This window comes from Podarcis bocagei (assembly GCF_964188305.1).
Source record: "Podarcis bocagei genome assembly, chromosome: 5".
Classification (NCBI taxonomy): domain Eukaryota; kingdom Metazoa; phylum Chordata; class Lepidosauria; order Squamata; family Lacertidae; genus Podarcis; species Podarcis bocagei.
This window is the reverse complement of record NC_138129.1, coordinates 33,477,670-33,500,729: the sequence shown is the minus strand read 5'-3', so window position 1 is coordinate 33,500,729 and position 23,060 is coordinate 33,477,670. Positions and strand designations below refer to the sequence as shown.

At 45.7% G+C, this 23,060-nt stretch overlaps 1 protein-coding gene across 1 annotated transcript; it reads right to left on the bottom strand.

The window, feature by feature from the left end:
* Positions 1 to 1,125: 1,125 nt before the first annotated feature.
* SHISA4 (shisa family member 4) lies at positions 1,126 to 22,697 on the bottom strand. Its single transcript, XM_081195114.1, has 5 exons — positions 22,491 to 22,697; positions 8,381 to 8,552; positions 5,947 to 6,080; positions 4,177 to 4,356; positions 1,126 to 2,975 (listed from the first exon to the last, which is right to left on the bottom strand). The coding sequence occupies exons 1-5, from the start codon at positions 22,546 to 22,548 to the stop codon at positions 2,929 to 2,931; spliced, it is 591 nt and encodes a 196-aa protein (XP_081051240.1). The 5' UTR covers positions 22,549 to 22,697; the 3' UTR covers positions 1,126 to 2,928.
* Positions 22,698 to 23,060: the final 363 nt, after the last annotated feature.

The window sequence follows — 23,060 nt, the reverse complement described above, 5'->3', positions numbered from 1 at the left end:
TGTGGAGTCCACTTATGGTTGCCCTGGGGGCAAGAACAGTGCCCACTACAGCAGAATGGTTGATTGTTGATCAAGATGGCAATCCTCTAGCATACATACAGTACTGAGCTTATAGCCTCAGGCTGAAGTGGCAGTGGCAGGAATACAGAGATCCAGTTAGATTCCTATGGCTGGGTAAGATGCCATTCAGAGGCAGAAGAAAGATTTCTCATGACAAATTTGGTCCAAAATTAAAACATCTGTTAAGTGGTTGTACAATCATACCTTGGGTTACAGATGCTTCAGGTTGCGTGTTTTCGGGTTGTGCACCGTGCCGAACCCGGAAGTACCAGAATGGGTTACTTCCAGGTTTTGGCATATGCGCAGAAGCGCTAAATCATGACCTGCGCATGTGCAAACACGGCGATGTTCGCAACCCGAGTGTCCACTGTACTTGCAAATGAAGTCAGTTACATGGGGGAAATGTGTGCCCATTTGAAACGGAATGCTTCAAGGAGAGAGAAAGAGAAAGCTCTGAGGCTCAAGGAGGAAAGCAAACCTGTACCTCCATGATGGGGAACATGAGTGCCTTCACCTATTGTTGGACTGTCAACGCCCATCAGCCCAACTGGGGAGAGGGATGAGTTGCAGTCCAGTAACATCCGAAGGTCTACAGGTTTCTCAAACTGTGCTGTAATTAAAACATGGGGCTGCAGTTCAGGGAAACGCTGTAGGGATATTTTTGTACACCAAGAGCACTGTTCCAAATTCAAGCCTGTGTTACCATGGCAGCCAAGCTTTAGTTAGCTATTTTATATCAGCGGGGCTACTTTGGCCTATATCTTCCCCCCAGCTTGCTTGATAATTTACACTTTAGAAGTGGGAGAAGCTTACCTTTGCAGCTGTTTGTAAACATTATTACTCTGATTGTCAGAGTGGCCTGTGAGTGCACACCTCAATGCAGAATCACACCGACTCACTTTCCTTCCTTTCTCCAACATACTCGTATTTTCCCCATATCAAGCTCTTAATCCTTCCGAAAGTGAGAAAAGCGCTCTTAAGTGTTGTTATTCTCCCAGAATCACCTTCAGGTTTATGTACCACCCTGTATGTCTCACAGAGAGGAAGAACACACACGTAAAACAGTTGCTTTATCAGTATTTACAAGTTTAATCCACATTTTAGCCAACGTTTTGTGATGCCAACACTTGTCATTCTGACTATAACATGAGCTCCCAGAAAATAGCAGGGCCATGCCCCCCACACAGTGGGAACAAGGCTTGACCTAGGGTAGGGGTGGGGAACCTGGGGTCCTCCAGATAATCCTTTCCCAACTTTGGATTCCCAGCTGGTTGGACTACAATTCCCATCATTCCTGACCATTGGCTGATGGGAGTTGTAGTCCAGCAACATTTGGGGACCCAAGGTGGGAGCAGGCTGTTCTAGATGTTGCTAGACTACTGCTTCCATCATCCCTGCCTATTAGCCATGTTAGCTGGTGTTGATGGGAGTCCAGCAGTGGGGGGCGGGGCGCACAGGTTATTTATTTAAGCTATTTCTATACTGTGCCATACTTCAAATAAATATTTGCGAGGTTCTCCACCCTAGAGACAGAGGTCTGAGCTCTCTCTTGAGATGTACTCCCAGACAACGTTCTCGGCAGCCCAGCTCCATAAGACAGCAACACACCATGTAAAGTTGTGCTCTGGTCTTGCAGTAAAGATCACATGCATGGTGCATTTTCCCTCTTTACAATGGGCCCATTGGCCTCATCTGTTCCTAAGAGCCATGAGCTCAAGGGGAACTGCTTCACTGCTGTGACATCAACATTTTCCTTTTTGCACACAATGACTGCCTTTGTACCCTGACTGGTATATTGTGCCTTTGTTCCACACTCCTGCCTTGCTCTCTGTGCCATGATTCTACTCCAGAGAATTAAAATGTAAGAGTCGGTTTCCAACACACTTCGCTCCAAAGGTTGGCGTCAATGCATCCGGAGAGGGACATCACCCTGGACCTTGCATCCTCATCTCCACAGACCGAAGGTTGCTATCGTTTGAGAGGAAGGGCTGGTTTAAGCCTGCAGGAGCAGATTGGTGAGCTGCTCAGCCAAGACAAAGAGCCATGCAGCCAGAATACGGGCAAAGCTGCAGGGAGCACCAATAACCTCCTGGGGGAAATGTGAAATAATGGCTACGCTGCAAAGAACCTCATTTAAAGTAGATGCTCTAACCTCCACCCACCCCTCAAAGGCCACAGACAAAGCTGAAGTGGAAAGGGTTTGGGTAAGGGATGCTGGACAAGTACCCAGCTTAGCTATTTGTAAAAAAAGGAGGGACACTGGGTGAGTAAATTTAATGATGTATAACAGCCACATGTGATATCAGGTATTTGCATATCCTCCCACCCCCCTTTTCCAAAGTTTCAAGACTTCCTTAAGAGACAAAACTTCAACCTGGGGCCATGAACAGCAGGCGTAATGGATCCTTGTGCTTTGTCAGGGAACAGGGTGGACCGAAGTCCTTATGTGAGATACAGACTGTTGCACTTTGCTCTCCGTTGCCACCTTGAGACAGTCGCCTCCTCCCTTCCCATCGAAGAGGCTCAGCTGCACGGTCGATGGAACAGTGAAGTGACACGTGTGGCATTTGTGGTGGTCTTAACGCATGCTCTTTCCTGAGCCCAGGTGGAAGGCAAGGAGGGCTAGCAGCTTCCCCACAGTGACACAGGCAGGAATTGCAAGAATTGGGGGTGGCGGGTGCGCAGGCAAAGACGTAGAGAGTCACGATGCCTCCTACCATGCAGAGCAAAAGGTAACTAGTAGGGACACTGGCAATTGCTGAAGCTTGGGCTGGAGTTTCAGTGCAGCGGGAAACCCAATACAGGTTCTGTGGAAATGGCAGACCCAGAGAGAAAGGGCTCCTTTGGATAGTCTCTGCAAGGTCCTCCTCAGGTGCTGGGCTGTGACGGCTGTGGTGGGATGTAGGGTGGGGGAGCTGCAGCAGAAAGAGAGGAGCAATCAGGATGTGGCTAGAGGCACTGAAGGTTAAAGTGAGACTAGCCTCAGAGGGAGGGGTGGATGTGAAAGTCATCCCTCAGCAGTTGCATGCTGCACAGTGCACAAGGATAAGGGAGGTGTTATCCCCCCCCCCATCTCATGAACATCCAGAAGAAGCTCTCGGGCCACATTCACACCACAGATTTAAAGCACTATGATACCATTTTAAAGAGTCATGGCTCTCCCTAAAGAATATTGGGAGTTGAAGTGTGCTGAGAGTTATGAGAAGACCCAGATTCTGCCTCCAGAGCTACAACTCCCAGAGCTCTCTGTGAAGAGGAATTTATCGTTAAACCACCCAGGTAGCAGTGATGGCTAGTACGCCCATTGGGACTGGTAAGACAGAAGGCAGAGAGGCCAACAACACATGGAGCCAGAGCAAAGTACCTTGGAAGTTGAACGGAATCCGTTTCAGAAGTCCGTTTGACTTCCAAAATGTTCGGAAACCAAAGCGTGGCCTCTGATTGGCTGCAGAAAGTTCCTGCAGCTAATCAGAAGTTGTGGAAGCCCCATCGGACATTCAGATTCACTTGCGGGTTTGCGGCGTTTGGGAGCCAAAACTTTCGAGAACTAAGCTGTTCGAAAACCAAGGTACTACTGTAGAGCCAACTAATTTGAGTTTCCCACCTCCCCATCCTCCTCCCTGCTGAGTTGGCAATGGCTGAAATGCAGCCTACTCTACAGATGTAGGAGTCAATAGCAACCCTGATACCTGGAAGGAGACAGTGCCACCCCCTGGAATGAATGTAAGTTAAGAAGGCAGGCAGAGGCTGGCCAATGTTGGTAGAAGAGTTCACCATTCGCCCTGTTGGACCATCTTCCACTTCCCGGTAGTAACCTCTGTTCTGGAGATGTTGGTCTAGAACAGGGTGGCTAATCTCAGAAACCTGCAGAAGTTTCTGGACCGCAATTCCAGTGCTCCCTGAGTATTGTCCATGGTAGCTGGGGGAGATGGGAATTTATGTCTAACAAAACCTGAAGGTTCCCAACACCAGCCCCCTTCTTTCCCCATTTGGTGGCTGAATGAAATGTAACACTTCAATTCCTAAGGCAGGTTCTCTATACAGAAGGAGAGGATAAGACAAAGCTTTAACTAAGGCCCACATGTCTTCAAGTCTGATTTCCCCCTCCTTTCTTACCTGCAGGGTTGTAGTATGGTGGCCCAGGTGGGTATAGAGGATACTGTGCAGCTGGTGCTGTGGGAGGATAGGAAACAACTGGTGTATAGCCAGGATGATATGGTGCTGGCCCAGCTTTGGGATCCATAGGGTAAGGCCCTGGAGGCTGGGCAGGGTAGCCAGAAAGTGGGATCTCTTGACCTGGGACAAAGGAAACAGACTCTGTGAGTATATGCTGGGCTGATGAGTCTACAAGGAAAACCTGTGATGCTCTAGATGTGGTTGGACTGCAGCTCCCTTCAACCCTTCACATTTGGCATGCTGATTAGTGCCGATGGGACTTTGGAATCCAACATGTGAAAAGCCACAGATTCACCTCCATGCCTTCCCTAACTTGCTTTCCCTGCCCCCTCTAAACTGCCCCTCTAAGCCCCAGACATTGTAACTTTTCCTCTTAGGGGAGGTGTTCTAGCCTCTGGTCTTTTGGGAGTCTGGTCCTGCAACTTTTTGAGATGTCCTGTATTGTTTCTTAAGTGCACAGATCAGCACTGTGCACAGTATTCTTAGGGTGGTCTCACCATGGAGTTGTATTAAGGCATTACGATATCAGCAGGCTTGTTTTCAAACCCTTTCCTAAGCTTTCCTAACATGAAATTTACTACTACTACTACTACTACTACTACTACTACTACTATTATTATAAAAGTGGCATACTGAGCCAATGAGCTTTCCTGGTCAGTCACTTGCCGGCTGAGACCATATTGGTGTAAACATGAATGTAGGATGTTCATCATTTTACACACATTTTGGAGTTATTTGTTTTGGGGGACAAAAGCGATCCCATTTAATCCCCAGAGCTTCATTTGCTGTTGTTTATGCTTTCACATAAGCTTTTCAGGAAAAGACCCTGATGTTGGGAAAGATTGAGGGCACAAGGAGAAGGGGACAACAGAGATGGTTGGACAGTGTTCTCGAAGTTACCAACATGAGTCTGACCAAATTGCAGGAGGCAGTGGAAGACAGGAGTGCCTTGCATGCTCTGGTCCATGGGGTCATGAAGAGTCGGACACGACTAAATGACTAAACAACAAGCATGCTTTCATAGTCCACACATGCAAAGAAAACCACAGCTAAGTGCCCCAATCTAGTAATGCGTAGGTCTACTCTTACAGGTCAGTTGTCTTGATAAATATCCTTGCAGAAGAGGCTATATAGCATATTTAACTGGGCAACAAACACAGTATGCTATAGATAGATTAACATCTCCAAGACAGAAAACATCAAGGCCTAAGCCAAATGTTCTGTAAAGCCTGCCTTGCTGGATCTGACCAAAGTTCCATTTACTCTAACACTCTCTGTCTTCCACAGTAGCTAGTCAAATGCCACAGGAAAGATTCCCCATTGGAACACATCTGCACTATAGAAGTCCCATTGCAAATATGAATGCATTTTATAGAAAATGGGCTGATCCCCAGCTGAAACCCTCTCTGCATGTTATATGCTGCATTATGAGACATGAATATATCGTTATGCAGAACAGGTTTAAAACCAAAGAAAATTTGATTTGTTTTTGCTTTGCATGACCTTGCACATCCAATTGCTGCCTTAAGAAAAATAAAAATCATAAAACATTGATATTATCAGACCTGCAGCTTACCAGAACACTTCCATCAAAGCATATAAACAGTATCTGCATAAGAATTTGCAGATTGTGGAGATTCATATCATCTCTAATCCTGAGCTACTTGTGAGAAAGAAGGTCATGGCCCACATCACCAGGACTTCTCCTACCTTGATAGGGTGTCTGAAGGTGATGCCGTCGCTGGTACAAGTAGCAGCAGGAGCACAGGAAGCAGCAGACAATTGTGGCAACAATAGCCACAAAGAGAATCACAGCTGAAGCGATGCCAGCAATGGTTTTGGGGCTATAGGATACAGACAGAGGTGATAAATGAGCTGTGCATACAATAGCATCTGATACCAAACCAGACACCAGAGATTCCAGAAGTAGACTTGATTGAGGTAGAAATAAATGGGTTTTTCTTAATAATAACAAATAAATGTGTTGCCAATATAGATGAGCCAAGTGACAGATTACTTTTAGCTGTACGTAAAAAAACCACCCTCTACCCCATACCTATAATTACATGATTAAGAATAACAGTTTCATGAATTACCGTATTTTTCGCCCTATAGGACGCACTTTTTCCCCTCCAAAAATGAAGGGGAAATCTGGGTGCGTCCTATGGGGCGAATGCAGGCTTTTGCTGAAGCTTGGAGAGCGAGAGGGGTCAGTGTGCACCGACCCCTCTCGCTCTCCAGGCTTCAGGAACACATCCGCAGCCTAGGCAGCCCTGCGCGAGGTCCCGCAGGGATGTCTAGGCTGCGGATAGCAGCCTGCCGCCCAGCGCGAGGGGCGCCCTGAAGCAGAGCGCCCCCCGCGCCCGGCAGACATCCGCAGCGTGGGGAGCCTTGCAGGAGTTCCCCGCAAGGCTCCCCACGCTGCGGATAGCAGCCTGCCACCCGGCGGGCGGGGCGCCCTGATGCAGAGCACCCCTTGCGCCGGGCAGACATGGGCCAGCCCCACAAGCTCGGGGGACAGCAGGGAGGTGCAGCGCCGCCATCCCGCTGTTCCTCGACCTGGTTCGGTTTCCCCGACCTGCTTTTGGGGGGGAAATAAAGGAAAATATTTTTTCCTTTATTCCCCCCCCCAAAAAAAACTAGGTGTGTCCTATGGGACGGAGCGTCCTATGGGACGAAAAATACGGTAGTCTGCATTGAATGTGTGGTCAAATGCTTCCTCTTCTAGCTATTAGCTACCCTGATTGTGAGGTAAATGGAATAAATAGTTAACTCACCAGGGCATCAACAGGAAGCCTTGATAAGCTAACTGGAAACTGATGAGGGCAGAGTGGAAACCTACTGGATCCACCAACCTTTGGGGCAGACAATTTTAATATACCATATGTGTGTAGAGAGACTATAGAAACTATGGCAGGAGTGGAGAACATTTTATAGTCAAAAGGTTGCAATCCTTCCTGGGCACCCTTTGGAGGGAGCAGGGCACATGCCATTGATGGACAGGGGTAGAGACAAAAGTGGGTGGGGTCAGAGGCTAAAAATGGGTGGAGCAACCTTTGTATAGTAGGCTGCACTCCAGCCGCACAAATGTCAGAAGTTGCTCACACAGCTCTCCATCTTCTAGCCAGGCAATCCAGAGGTAATACCAGAATTCAAGGATATGTTCCAGCTAGGCAGGAGTACCTAAGGAGGACATGGAGCAGACCTGAGGGCCAGACAGAGAGGCCTGGAGGGCCACATTCAGCCCTTGGGCTTGAGGTTTTCCAACCCTGGAGTAGGAGATCCCATGAGGTTCACCTTCACTAAGGATTGATCTTACCTATAATATCCATGAATTCTAACTGAGGTATGAGCTCTGTACTTTATGCTCAAATCAGTGAGGTGTGTGGATCACACTGTGTGTATACATGCATGTGTCTGCAGTAGGGATGTGAAAAGACAGTGTTTTTCATTCTGCCTTGTATTCCCAACATGCAGAACTGTTTCCATTCTGCTGCATCTCACCTTCTGCCAAAAACAATGTTATTCATCTCGCTGTCCATTGTAGCGAATTTATGTAACTTACATCATTTATGTAATTAATTAAGTAAATTATGCCATTACCTTGTCACTGCATTACTCCACCCCGATCATTTCAATGCAAAGAGATGCAATGCAAATAGGGGGAGGGATGTAATTAATTGCGTATCGTTTGAGGATGGAAAGCAGCAGCAAGAAATTACAATCATGTTCACTGGATGGATGTCTATTTTGGACATGGTGCAAATAAATGAACGTTGGCAAATCCCACTCCCATTTCTGTTTTGTCAGAATTTTCCAATATCCCTTAGGGTCCATCTCCATGGTGAAAGCCATTCCCAGCTGCACAGCAGGAATTTTGATTATAAAAACCACTCAGAGGAAATTATTCCCCTGCCCCCACACAGCCACTATTATGATCTGATCAAATTTGCAACCCCTCCATGGCTGCATATCAGGAACAAAAAGGAGTGGGGGATAATAATAAGTCAGCTCACTTCTTTCTTCCTCAGCTCCATCTGGTTTAGCCTTTTCAAGTACTGAAGCACAACCTTGACCCTTTCTTCCTCTCTCTCTTTTTCTCCCAGTCCCTCCCTTTCTTGGCACACATCTTGCCTGTTCTTACCCAAATGCTATGCAGTGCTTTTGTTGCCGTTCAGTGAGGAGTTTCCTGAGGTCAATGCAGCAGTAACGCTGATAGCAGTCACCACAGCAGAAGGAGGGAAAGTGGCAGTCGAAGCCGGGATGCCATGAGCCATTTCGGTCCATGTACCACTTGCAGTCCTCATCGGCTGAGACTGTGAGAAGGTTAAATAAGTCATTCGTTAGTCTTTACCTGCCTCTGAGCATGTGCAGAGTACATTTCCCTCACCACTTGTCAACTGCAGCCTGTCTGCTTCCCTACCCACATGCTTAAAATAAATGACAGTGATGCCATATAACAGCACAACTTTATCACTGCTAGCATTCATACCGGGGGGGGGGCCATCTATTTTCTTCCACCACTGGAATACAGCCTAAGGAGCGAACTAGAATGCAATCCAATAATACAAGATGCAGTCTTTGTCATCTAGCTATTCCCTGCTCAAGATCCACTTTTACAAGGACCAGGATATCAGGATATACTGCACATCTTCCTCTAAATGCAATATAAATTTCCTGCATGAATGCATACAAATGGAAAAGTAAATCGCAATTCCATATGACAATTCTATGTTCTTTCTCTGCGATTGCTTCCAGAGGTGGACAATTTAGCAGCACCCAAAACACTGCTGCTCGAAGTAGAACAGCAAATCTGTTTCCAAACTTCTAACACTCTTCAGCCAAGGGGACACTCTGCTTTTCCACAGCCCAAATGTTGGAGTGGGGCCATTTTCATTGGGGACATTATGTGTGAAGGAAGGATTAAATACTCCCCATTCACTGCACTGCCAATCATGATTGCCTCTCCAGCATAGAAATGGAGGGGTTAATGTGATAGTGTTTATTCCTAGAGAGATGGAACAGTTGACAGAGAAGAAAATGACTAGGGCAATCTATTCAGGCCATAACTGGCCAAAATAGCCACCCAGCAGGTCATCTACACGTGGGGAAATTATGCACCTATTCTATAGAGCTTTTAAAAGTTGGATTTTAGGACTGCTGGGAGGGAAACAAACCAGAAACTGAACAGACAGAATATGAGATAGGGGTGTTTTGTTCACTGTGCAGATGCCTTCATTAAAATAAAATTAAGAAGTGACTAAAGCAGGCTATTTCACAGTAAATTCCCTACCAAAGTAAGAACAGCTGGGTCACATTAAGTGAGACAGCAACACTTTCGAATTCTATGTGGCTAAAGAATTCCCATAAATAGAACTGGTGTGCAACATAATAGCTACCATCAAGGGGACTTTAACCAAAAACTTCCATTTCCACTGAAGGGAGCTAGTAAAGATATAGCAGGCCAAGATAAAATGCACTTGAAAGTTTCTACTGAAGCCCTCTATTTAAATGGACAAGGGAGTATTGACACCCTCTATACATCGGCTGGGACTCCTAAAATAGCTAATGCTTAATCTTCATTCAGTTTCTAATCCAATCAAAGCAACACTGTATCACCTATCAAGTAATCAAGAGTCCTAATGCCAGTAGTGTCCTTTGCAATAAATGCACTAAACCTCACATGAACTCCTCTCCTTTGTAAACCAGGTAAAGGCAATAGTCTTTATTTCACACTGGAGGGGAGCCCCATCTGATGAAGCATGTTGGGCCCAGTGGCAAAGCTTCAAAGTGACAAGTGAGGTGGGAAGCTGGGCAAGGAGACCAGGGCAGGCTATTCTCTCCAACCTGCTATTCTCTCTGTAACAAATCCCAAGCTCCAAAACAAATTAGCATAACAAACCATAATATCAGAGATGAAGCAAGGATGTCAGAAGTATGACTGTCTGCCTGCTGGAAAGACATTGTAGGTGCTCAGTGCAATGAGCTCCTGGCCTCCAGGTAACAAGTTTGTTGTTCTAGAGCAGGGATGTCCAACCTGTAGATCGTGATCTACCGGTAGACCACCAGGGTGCTCCAGGTAGATCGTGGGACGATAGGAAGTGATCACTGAGAAACAGCTTTGGCCTCTCCCCCCCCCCAAAAAAGCTGAACAACCCTTGGCAAATCTCCCCCCATTTAGTTGCCACCTTTGTAGATCACTGCCAGTTTTTTTATACTGGCAGTAGGATCACAGTCTCTTGGGAGTTGGACATGCCTGTTCTAGAGTAAACATCTCCCAATGGGGATATGTAAGCTTTTGGCACACTTTCGCCCTCTTCACTTTTTCAAGTCCTACTTCAATTCCCTTCTCCTTTTCCCTCGGAAGCAGAAACAATTAACCAGACAGCCTCCAATTCCCTATGTAGATACATGTCCTGAGCAAGAGAAGTAACAGATCACTGGGACCATCCAATAAAGCCAAATGTTGGAAGGACAGACACAGCACATAGTTAAAGGGCACACTGTTGAAAGGTGTTGTGATGGCCACCAGTCTGGATGGTTTTAAAAGGAGATAAGACAAATTCATGCAGACAAGTCTATGGCAATGCTCGCTAGCCATTATGGATATCAGAAGAAGTGTGCTTTGGCATACCAGTTGCTGAGCATTGCAAGTGGGGGGAAAGAGTGCTGTGGGCTAGATGGGGCCTTGGCCTGATCCAGCAGGCTCTTCTTTTATTCTTTTCATGGGCTGTATTAACTCATTGTCACCCCTTATCTGCAGTTGAACAAAATGTAGGACAAAACTACTTTTCCTGTTGTCCAGACAACATGGTGCACATGTAGCCATTCTGCTTTTGTAATAAATAGACGAGGGGGCAGGTGCTGAAGTCACATGCATGTCCTTCCTTCTTGGAAATGTAGATGAGCATGCATATATAAAGCCTCTCGCAGGCGAGAAAAATCAGGCACACATAGATCATATTACATCAGACCTGGCCGTGTGTCAGGGCAGCAGGGGAACAGGAAACTGAAACTCCTCCGCTCTTTGAGACATGTAGACTGGGCAGCTGCTGTGGTTTTATATTGCTACCTAGAGTATCATGTTTTGGAAGTTCATACTCACGCTCCAAGTCCCCTTCTCTTCCAAATGTAATCTCCACATATGGAACATGATCGGCTGCCTTGGAATGGATGGAAATGATGCATGCCCTGCTCTATACACATAGTGCTGCTTTGATTCATGAAACCTGTCTTATCCAGCCAGGTCCAGCTCCTTACTCAGGAATCCCACCCTCCTGTCACTCTGCCTGTGACCTTTGGGCCATAGCAACCGCCATAAGCTCTCAAATCTTTTAGGAAGCTGTATCGATGCACTAGGTGCATAGAGCACGCAGGGTCTGCTTGTATTTTAGCAGTGAGGAAACTATCTAGTACTTTTGGGCGATGATGGGGCAAATCGGCAAATCCATCCAGTTCAAGATAATTTCAATGCCATCATAATGACCTGCACTTAAACCATAAGTTATTTTAATACATTTTGTTTTCAAACTATGCTGAACTTCTGAAGAAACTGTCATAACCATCTGTCGTACACAAGCTATTTTATTTACTTATAATATTTTGTTCTTTCACCAAGTAGCTCCAAATGATGTGCATGATTCTTATGACCACCACTATATTCTCACAACAATCCTGTGAGACAGGTTAAGTTACATCACACACTGAGCTTCATGCCCAAGTGGAGCTCTGAACCAGCCCTTGTCCAAAACACCAACCACTAACACAGCATTATTTTTTTTGACAAATTTTAGTCCCTTCAACATCTGCAATTCTAAAAGCAGCCCCTCCCCACCATGCAAGCAATTCCCTTACAGAGAAGGTGTATTTTCACCATGCCACACAATCTAGAATTGTGTTTGTAATCCCTGGCAGTAAATACAAAATTAAGGCAAATCTCAAAAGTAATGATCTGATGATTACTCAATAAATACGATTCCCATACAGTAACTTCTGTCTTTGTACTTTTGTCTTTCCAGGCTGTGATGCTTTATGGTTTGCAGTGGTGTAGCGTGGGGGGTGCAGGGGGGGCCGGCCGCACCGGGCGCAATATCTGGGGGTTAGGGTTAGGGGGCGCAAATCCACGGGTTAGGGGGCGCAAATTACTTGCCTTGCCCCGGGTGCTGACAACCCACGCTACGCCACTGATGGTTTGCATTTTTTATTCTTTGTTTTCTACCTTTTTGTTATGTTTGCACTTTTCTCTTTGTAATGAATCAATAAAATATATATACATTTTAATAAATACATTGACTTCCCTTTATCTTGAGTGTGCTCAGTGTCCCCCAGTCCATGGAAACTGCGTTTATTATTTACGAACATATTTTGCATTTCTATTATTACTGTTGTTGTTGTCATTGTTGTTATTTTATTAACTGCCCTTCATCCTAAGGCACCCAATTAGCACTACCCTCTCAGTCAACAATAAATGTTAAAATCATTTTAAAAAACCAGAACCCTAAAAGTTAAACAGAAATAAACCTGCACTACAAAATTAAACAATTACATAAAACCAGGTGCAGCAAAACATATATGAAAACAACAGAGTTAAAAATACCAAAAATCTTTAAGTAATCTCAAAATGTCTAGGGGAAAATAAAACAAAATTGACAAACATGACCTAGATGCCACACAAGATTCGAGGGTGTTTCACAATTGGGATGCCATTGCTGCAAAGGCCCTTCCTCTGACAGTCCCCACTGTCCCATCCACAATACAGACCGACTGAGAAACATTAGCTAGAAGTTGCATGGCTTTGTGGGTTAAGAAAGTTGAAAAACAGCCACGAGACCACAAAACTACAGGGCTGACAGACACCTAAAGGTCATAGCCACCTGGTCCAAAAAAAGGAATGGAAATATACTGGGTCTCAGGAAAGACAATCTCATCAAGGGCCCATATTTGCTGTGCTCACTCACTGAGCCAGGACTAGCAGCCAGGATAGGCAAAACAGTGGTACCTCAGGTTAAGTACTTAATTCGTTCTTGAGGTCCGTTCTTAAGCTGAAACTGTTCTTAACCTGAAGCACCAATTTAGCTAATGGGGCCTCCTGCTGCCGCCGCACCACCGGAGCCCGATTTCTGTTCTTATCCTGAAGCAAAGTTCTTAACCTGAAGCACTATTTCTGGGTTAGCGGAGTCTGTAACCTGAAGCGTATGTAATCTGAAGCGTATGTAACCCGACGTACCACTGTATATAAGTTTTTTTATTTTATTTTATTTTATTTTATTTTATTTTATTTTATTTTATTTTATTTTATTTTATTGTAGGAGGACCAGCTGCACCTCCCTTTCTCTGCAGACCACAGCATCACTCTTTCCCCTGGCACTGGAAGCCCAGAAAAGAGAAAAGGGTGTGCATAGCCACCATTAACACTCTCATATTACTTCTGCTATAGGGTTTGAGCCATGCAGTAGGAATAGCTCTGCAGTGACAGGATGGAAAGGTAGAAAAGCAAGCTAATACAAGCGTAGCCTTCTAACATGTAAGCTATCCATCTGTAGGAAGATTTGGACACCGGAAAGGAATTTCTTCAGTGTCTTCCAACCAGAAATCTGAATCGTATACCTCCCTGGCTATTTCAATATGATCTTAGAGACGCTCGTACAACAGACTTGTTTTTGGCTAGATAGTCGATTTACTGAGTTTAATCACTCTTTAGTGTTTTGTGCAGAGATATTGCCAAGCATGGAAAAAGCACTCTTGCAACAGAGCTTGAATAATTAACGTTTCTGGCACCAACTCCTTTAGTGCAGTAAAAACATCTCTTCCTTATACAAAACTGGAAAAAAGGAAAAACCACTCTCCTAGTATTATCGGGGTCATAAGCAACACAGATCCAAGACAGAAACAAATGTCTATAGAAAGATAAGTGTAGGTATGGACATTTTTAACAGAAACATCTAGCCAGATCCACTCAGAAGTTTTTTTAGAATGAAAAGGTCTTCACCAACCACCCAAAGACTAAGATCCAATCAACTTGATAAAAAATTCTGCTTCTATAGCTTGCAGATCACAAGTGCACAGAATGTGGGGGTGGAAGTAGAAATCTCAGTATGGAAGTTGCCCCATGTTGGCTCTGAAGCAATACCTCACAGTACTGTAACTTGGTCATTAAAATGGTACCACAGATGGTACCACAGAGAGCACCACCAAGATGTACAATTGGAACTCACATTAAACCTAATACAGTGGTACCTCGGGTTACGAACTTAATTCATTCCAGAGGTCCGTTCTTAACCTGAAACCATTCTTAACCTGAGGTGTGCTTTTGCTAATGGGGCCTCCCGTTGCCGCTGCACCGCGATTTCTGTTCTCATCCTGGGGCCAAGTTCACAACCCAAGGTACTACTACCGGGTTAGTGGAGTCTGTAACCCCAAGTGTTTGTAACCCGAGGTACCACTGTACTGAGGTAATGAGCAAGGGACCCTGGCAATCATTATATGATTGGCAGGTGGATGGATAGATAAATTCAACCTTGTAACATGCAGAAAATAACATATGTTGATAAACCAGAGAGAGGAGCTGAGGGATGTCTGGGGGGGAGGGGGGAGGGGGAAAATAGGGGGGATTTAAGGATAATATGTTTTTTGAAAAAATGTTATGTTGAAATTACTAATAAAAAATATTAAAAGAAAAAAAGAAGATAAATTTAACCAAACTCATGACAGTGGCAACCTTCTTAAGGCAATTCAGCACTTGACCTCTTACAAGGCTTCTGTCATGAGCCATGATCTCAAATATCATATTTCTGCTCAGTCTCCCCCTTAGAAGCATAGACTGGTAGAGTTGGGAGGAATCACAAGGGTCATCTAGTCCAACTCCCTGCAATGCAGGGATCTCTTGCCCGTTGTGGGACTTGAACCACAACACTGAGATTAAAAGTTTCGTGCTCTGCCAACAGATATCTGCCTTCTTCCATGCCTCCCCCCATGCTTTATTTTTCCTCCCTTGCTGTCAGGATTTCCCTCCCTTTAAGGGTTCCCAGACTTCATTCTCCCAGCTTCCACCACCATCATCACCAGCAATTTGTCATTCAGTCTTTCACATTTAGCTAGCTACAAAAGAATCCACTCTTGCTACTGTAAGTAGATTCATTTCCTCTGCTGTCTCCACCATGGGATTATCTTGTCTTCCTTAGATTAATATTTGTCTGATATACATCTTCATCTGATTATCCTCAATTAAAGCATTTAGCTCTGAAGCCACCAACTCCCTCTCTCCCTCCCCACGCACACACCAACAGCAAGTGAGTCCATCCTTGATCCTCTAAGAAGGTGACAAGGAGCAGCTCAGCTGCAAGAACATAGGCATCATTTAATGACTAGAAGTCTCTTATCTTCCAGATAGTTTTGGACAACACAAAGCATCTGTTTTTCAAGAATTCCAAATTTTTGTTCTGATTCTTCCTTCTCTTTCAATTCTATTGGTGTTGCTACAGATAATGAGGGGGGGGGGAAATAAACCGATATCAAAACAAAACAGAAAACCCAGACAACTGATCTGTAGAAAGGACTCTATGAATTGCAAACAGATACGCTGTATGTACTTTTGTTATCCAAGAAAATCTTTTAATAAAAGTATTTTTTGTTAAAAACGGGAAACCCACACAATTGGCATGCATTGTACATATAATTCCAGAGGCTGAGTTCTTTAACCAGCTTTTAAATGTATCTGACGGGGGGGGGGTCTCAAATCTATAACTTCTATGCAGTATTTCAAATAGTTATTTAGTAAGGAAAAGATGGAACAGCTACTTTTGAAATCTGTGGGATAGTAGGATAGTGAATAGAAGAAGAATGTTTGCTTTAGCAAAAACACAGTTCTAATGAAAGATTAGGGATGTGGGTGGTGCTGTGGGTTAAACCACAGAGCCTAGGACTTGCCGATCAGAAGGTCGGCGGCTCGAATCCCCAAGATGGGATGAGCTCCCGTTGCTCGGTCCCTGCTCCTGCCAACCTAGCAGTTCGAAAGCACGTCAAAGTGCAAGTAGATAAATAGGTACCACTCTGGTGGGAAGGTAAACAGCGTTTCTGTGTGCTGCTCTGGTTCACCAGAAGCAGCCTAGTCCTGCTGGCCACATGACCCAGAAGCTGTACGCCAGCTCCCTCGGCCAACAAAGCGAGATGAGCGCCGCAACCCCAGAGTCGGCCACGACTGGACCTAACGGTCAGGGGTCCCTTTACCTTTTAATGAAAGATTACACTGAGCCCACTTAAGGCTCCTGCTTTTGTGTGCTGGTGACAGGGGTGATGTGTTTCTCCTCTGGGGGGGGCTGCTTCCTCCTCTGGTCTTTTTATCAGTAAGTAAGCCCCTGCTGCCCAAGCTGCTTTTCTACCCAAGAAAGGAAAGAAATATAGGTATCACAGATGATAAAAAGCAGTCAAGAGAGTAATTCTGAACAGTAAAATGGCCATGGTTAAAGAGACTCTTCTACTCTTGATCACAGCCTTCCATGGCTGATTTGATTTTTAAAGGAAGAAGCTATCACTGATCCAGAGACCGACCCTCCAGATGTTGCTGGACTACAATTCCCATCATTCCTGGCAGCCAGATATGGTTGGAGTTGATGGGAGTTGGAGTCCAACAACAACTGGAGGATCATAGGCTCTCCTTCCTGTCTGGCCTACACCCCCACCTGCATACTCCTTTTGCTCTATAAATTAGGTTTTCACCCCCTCCTTTTTGTGCAATGAGGAGAGCCCCTGGTTTTAAACTGATTGGTCTGCCACCATTATGCATAGTTTGAGCCTCAGTTACTTAGATTTGTGTCTCACATTTTCTCCTGCCACACTGACTTGCTCTTGCCAGAACCTTTCCTTGATTTTTTTTTAAATTAAAAAAAAAAACATCTCTTTGCAGCTGTATTTTGTGTTGGGAATTGCAGCATAACTTCTGTGTGTGTTTTTAATTGTCGCAAATTGAAAACTGCTTTGAAAACTTCTTTTAATCTCAAGCGTGGGGCAGAGACTGTGGGTGGAGCTCAATTCAATGTAGCACTAATAAAGGAAGCAAGGTTTACTTACACAGTGGGACATTTCCCCCTGCACACCCCTAAATCTGTTCTGGGATTTCCGCCCCCCCCCCCAACCCTCCAGAGAAGATATAAGGGGCAGAGGAGATAGGGAAGGAGGGAAATCCTACTGCATGAGCAGAGCTCTCATTCCATGCATGCAATGCTTCCATTGAATTCCACCCTATATCTAGATCTAAGGCAGAGTCATCTGACTTGCGATAGATCTTAGATTACTCCTCCACTGAACAAAACTACTGCCACAGACCAAACACAACAGACTGTTACAGAGAGAGCCCCTAACACTCCATCTGCCAAAGCACTGGAGAGGTTTTTCTGCCCAATAAGCACTGCGGCTTCAAGAATACAGGATTTTTCTTCTCCTCAGTAGGAAAACAGGACAAATGAATATTGGGGTGCAAGAAAAATAAGTTTTCTTCTGTCTCTAGGAACTGTTATGGAAGTAAATAAAGAAGCTGGGTAGAAGTCAGTGTCTGAAATCAGCAGGGAAATTGTAACTTACTAGTAAGTCAGTTTGGTGGTTGGATGCTAAAAAAAAAAAGGTAAAGGACCCCTGGATGGTTAAGTCCAGTCAAAGGCAACTGTGGGGTGCAGTGCTCATCTCGCTTCAGGCCAACGGAGCCAGCGTTTGTCCACAGACAGCTTTCCGGGTCATGTGGCCAGTGTGACTAAACTGCTACTGGCGCAATGGAACACAGTGACGGAAACCAGAGCGCACGGAAAAGTCATTTACCTTTCTGCCACAGAGGTACCTATTTATCTACTTGCACTAGTGTGCCTTCCAACTGCTAGGTTGGTCGAAGCTGGGACAGAGCAACAGGAGCTCACCCCGTCGCACGGATTCAAACCGCTGATCTTCTGATTGGCAAGCCCAAGAGACTCAGTGGTTTAGACCACTGAGTCCAGTGGTTTGGACTAGGACCCAGGAGATCAGGGTTCAAATCTCCATTTATGAGGCTCACTGGGGGACCTTGGGCCAGAGTTGTTGTGAGGTCGAAATGGGGAGGGGGAGAACCATGTATGGCACTCTTAATTCCCTGGAGGAGAGTTGGGATATACCGTAAATGTAACAAACAAGTAATAACTCTAATGGGTATGTTAAGGGATAAGTAATCTATATTAAGTTAATCTGAGACAGCAGTCTGGGACAACACTCTGAGGAGAGACTATTTTTCAGGATTGAGGAATCAATTCTGTATCTCTCTCTTGTAAATATCATTGCTGGCATTTACTTCGTTAATCACAGGCCCATCGTAGTTATCAGCACTATTTTGGAAATGGCACCCCACAAGAGAGACAGAGTTTATAGATTCCATACAGATACTGTTTTCATAAAACATGCAGAAATATGTTTGAGGCTCTCTAGTACTTCTTGTTCCATATAGCAATAGTTGTTACCATAGGATAAAATGTGTAAAAGAAACAACAAGTGCATTCCTGCCAATACAGGCTTTCCATTTGCTTTAGATTTAAGGAAAAGCAACTACAAGCAAATTATTGGAGGGGCCTTAGTTCAGTGACAGAGCACACAACTGGTACATAGAAAGCCTCATCAACCCCTGGCACCTCCAGTTAAGGAGAAATACTTCTGCCTTAAAACAGCGGAGAGCTGCAGCCAGTCAGAATAGACAGTATTGGGGTCATAGGAGCCAATTCCTAGGGGTCATGGGGGCTTCAGCCCCCACAATAAAATATTTTAGGGGGCCAAGTCCCTGCAAAGTTGATGGGCATTCCCATTCAAATAGTGTGTCTGCATGGCATCATTTGATCAAGAGCCTAGGACTTGCGATCAGAAGGTCGGTGGTTCGTGGTACATGACCCCAGTCAAACTTGCAAAAATTTATCATCTGCCCAGTAACAAATGTTGGAAATGTAATGAGACTGAAGGTACCTTCTACCACCTTTGGTGGACCTGCCCGAGGGTAAAGGCCTACTGGGAAATGATCTATAATGAAATTAAAAAGGTCCTTAAATGGACATTTTTGAAAAAGCCAGAGGCATTTCTCCTGGGCATGGTGGGCCAATTGGTGTCAGGGAAGGACAAAACATTTTTCATGTATGCTACCACAGCGGCAAGAATCCTTCTGGCAAAGTATTGGAAGACGCAGCAGCTACCCACTCTGGAAGAATGGCAAGCGAAGGTGATTGAGTATATGGGAATGGCAGAGATGACCAGCAGAATCCGTGACCAGGGGAGAGAGACGGTGGAAGAAGACTGGAAGAAATTCAAAAAATACCTTAAAGACTGTTGTAAAATTGATGATGGCTGAGATGTCATGGTTATAAGAAATAGAGCTTTGCAGCGGTAAATCATAACTTTAAAGGATGCATAATGAAAATGACTGAATTAATTGAATGAAGGGTTGCTGAGAAAGGGTTAACATAAGGATGCAGAAAAAGGGAGGTATGGGGAAGTCCGGGAAAGAAGGTTTAGGAAAATAAGTTTAAGTAATTATATATGTTTATTCGTTTGTATGTTTTGTATGCTTTTGTTTTGTTTGCGTTTTATTATATGTCTGGAAAATTAATAAAAATTATCATTAAAAAAAAAAACAGAAGGTCGGTGGTTCGAATCCCTGCGACGGGGTGAGCTCCCGTTGCTCAGTCCCTGCTCCTGCCAACCTAGCAGTTCGAAAGCACGTCAAAGTGCAAGTAGATAAATAGGTACCACTCCGGCGGGAAGGTAAACGGCGTTTCCGTGCGCTGCTCTTGTTCGCCAGAAGCGGCTTAGTCATGCTGGCCACATGACCCGGAAGCTGTACGCCGGCTCCCTCGGCCAATAAAGCGAGATGAGCGCCGCAACCCCAGAGTCATCCGCGACTGGACCTAACGGTCAGGGGTCCCTTTACCTTTACCTTACCTGGGCCCCCACAATATTTTATTCAAGTTGGCACCCCTGGTTGGGGTAGATGGCCCAATGCTCTGAATAAGGCAGCTTCATATGGTCACAGAGGTGCCTAATGTGAAAATGCTCAGTGTTTCAAGCGTACAAAAGTACGCTTAGTATGTTTCACTCCCAGTTCTTCCATAACATCTAACATGTTAGCTTTTCATAAGCTTTCAGTGTGTGAGTGTATTAAAATATGCGGTCCCCCACTTCTACCTTCTGAAGTGGTATATTCTTATGTGGTAAGTAGCACTGGGAAGGGCCACAGCTCAGCAGTTCAGAGTCTGATTTGCAAGCAGAAGGCCGCAGGTTCAATCTCTAGCATCTCCAAATAGGGCTGAGAGACGCCCCCCCCCCAAGTCTGAAACTAGGAGAGTTGCTGCCAGTCAGTGTAGACAATACTGAGCCAGATGAACCAGTGGTCTGACTCAGTATATGGCTGTTTCCTGTGTCATAATTTTTTTCCTGAGTATTTGAATCAGCTCTGCAAACCTCAAACTGCAAAGCAACAATCTGAATAGTCAATTAAAAGAGCACTAGCAATTACACTTTGGCTCTTTCTATAGTATAGTCAGATAACCCCACTTTTTGGGGAAATAGAAAGGAATTATTGAGAGAGTCAGACAGCAGCATGCTCAGTTGCCAGGGATAAGTTACTGCATGCACTCAAGCCAATGCACAAATCCACATTTCTAAAAAAAGAAAGGCATAGTTATTTTTGAAACTCACACTGAATAAGACATTTAATTCTCTTGGTCCCCTCTAATTACAGGTTCAACATCCTTCCTTAGCCACAGACAAAAATTACCCACAAAGAACTCTATGGGGACGTGGCAGGAAATGGAAACAAGGGTTCACCAGGTAAGCGTTGGTATGTGCCTTTTCAGTGGCTTCCAAAGGTGCCCAAGATGCAGCAACAGAACGCATGGATTGGTGGCAGTGATCACAATACCTACAAAGTGCAAATACCATTGAAAGTTTTCCCCTGCACAAACTCCACAGAGATAAATGCTCACATTCTTGCACGGCTCCCATTCACTTCAATGGAGCACACTCAGAAATTTTCAATATTTAGTATGGCAAGTTTCTTATATTTGACTCTTTTCTGGCTCCTAAAACCAATCCATGAATTCTACTTGTTTACTTGGGAAGATTATATACCACTTAATAATAAAAAAAGGATTGTAATTCAGTGGTAGAGCATTTGCTGTGCATGAAGACACTGCCTGGTTCAATCCCAGACATCTCCAGGTAGGCCTGGGAATATCTGAAGTCCTGGAGATCCACAGTGTGGATGATACTGGGCAAGATGGACCAATGTTCTGGCTTGGTAGAATGTAGCTTCTTAATATATCTAAAAGTGGTTTAAGATCCTCATTTTTAAAAAAATAATAATACAGTAATAATGAAAATTACTAATTGAGGGAATACATAGTTTTAAGCCAAAACTCTAAGAAGACTTAGTAGATTCCTGTTGGGTTTGTTTCTAGGCAATCCATATGGTCAAGGACCAGTTTGGGCGTGATACTCTCCATAGGGTGTCTGCCTCCATAGGAACAAATCTGGCCTTGCTAGCTAGGGGTGATGGGAGTTGTAGTTCAACAGCATCTGGGGACCTACAGGTTGAGAAATGTTGTGTGTAACCAATTCCAGTTTTAACTACCTGCACTTTCAAAAAGCGCTTCCTCTCTCGATCCACTTTCTCGCCACACCATGAATAATCCATACACACCTCTGGTTAGCTTCAATCTAAGACGTAACTCCCAAGGCAGAAAACCTTGAGAAATATATGGAGTGGGGGCAGCCCTCAATTCACAAGCAAGCAGCAGCAAAGGGCCCACAGGCAGAGCCACCACGCGAGGATCCGCTTCTTCCCAACTAATGGGAGCTGTGTGAGGGGCCCCGGGGCATTTTGCACATGCTCAGAGGCGTGGCTTCTCAGGTTGAAAAAAACAATCTGGGGAACAACTTGCCCCGGGTTCGAATTCCGGGGAAGAAACAGATCTCTCTCCCCCCCCCAGCTTTTCCTCCCAGCAGAGGCGCGCCCAGACCCGTGACCCATATTTCCAAGGGGCGCCAGGACAAGGCAGGGCTGTTGGCTCCACAGGTCGGGCCCGAAGCAGGCGCGCCCCCCAGCGCCCCTATTGTTCTCCTGGGGCGGGAGAAAGAGAAAGGCACCTCGGGCGGGGCAGCGTGTAGCCTTGGGGCGGCCCATCCTCCTGCCCCCCTCCCCACCTCGCCCAGGCCCCCCTTGCCTTCCCTTCCCCTCGCTTCTCTCGCCTCCACCGCCTCACCGGAGGTTGCAGCAGCCAGACTGCAGAGCACCATCGCCGCCAGGCCCCAGGCTCCCATCGCGGCAGCTCCCGACGGCTCAGACCAGCTCGGCGCGCCCCAGAGCGACGCTGCGGGAGAGGGCGGGAGCCGAGAAACCGGATCCGGGGGGGGGGCGGGAGGCGACGCCTCCTCCTCCTCTTCTCCCGGGAAGGGCGGAGATCCTCACCCCACCCCACTGGCAAGCACGACGGCCGGCCTTGGGGAGCCTGACGGGAGGCTGCTCCGCGGTGCTTCCCCTCGGTGCGTCTCCTTGGCGCCGCTGATGGCGGGGGGCGAGATCGGGGAGGGAAAGGAGGACTAGTCTACACGGCAGCGAAAGGGTGGAAATCGATGGCGAGAGGTTGGAAACCGGAGGGCTTTTCGAGCCCCACGTTTTGCTAGGGATGCGAGAGAAGAGAGCCGCGGAGGGCGGGAAGGATGCCCCCCCCCCGCTGCAGAATTTAGACCTACTGCGATTTTTGCGCGTCGTGCGTTTAGTTGGGCGTTTCGTGGCGACGTGCAATAGCACCATCAAACACCATACAAAACTA

Excerpts from the sequence above, each read along its gene's own strand:
- SHISA4 (XM_081195114.1), bottom strand. The coding sequence starts at position 22,548 with ATGGGAGCCTGGGGCCTGGCGGCGATGGTGCTCTGCAGTCTGGCTGCT. Across the intron at positions 4,357-5,946 it reads CCTTCAGACACCCTATCAAG|GTCAAGAGATCCCACTTTCT; the intron begins GTAGGAGAAGTC and ends CCTTTGTCCCAG. Across the intron at positions 2,976-4,176 it reads ACCATACTACAACCCTGCAG|CTCCCCCACCCTACATCCCA; the intron begins GTAAGAAAGGAG and ends TTTCTGCTGCAG.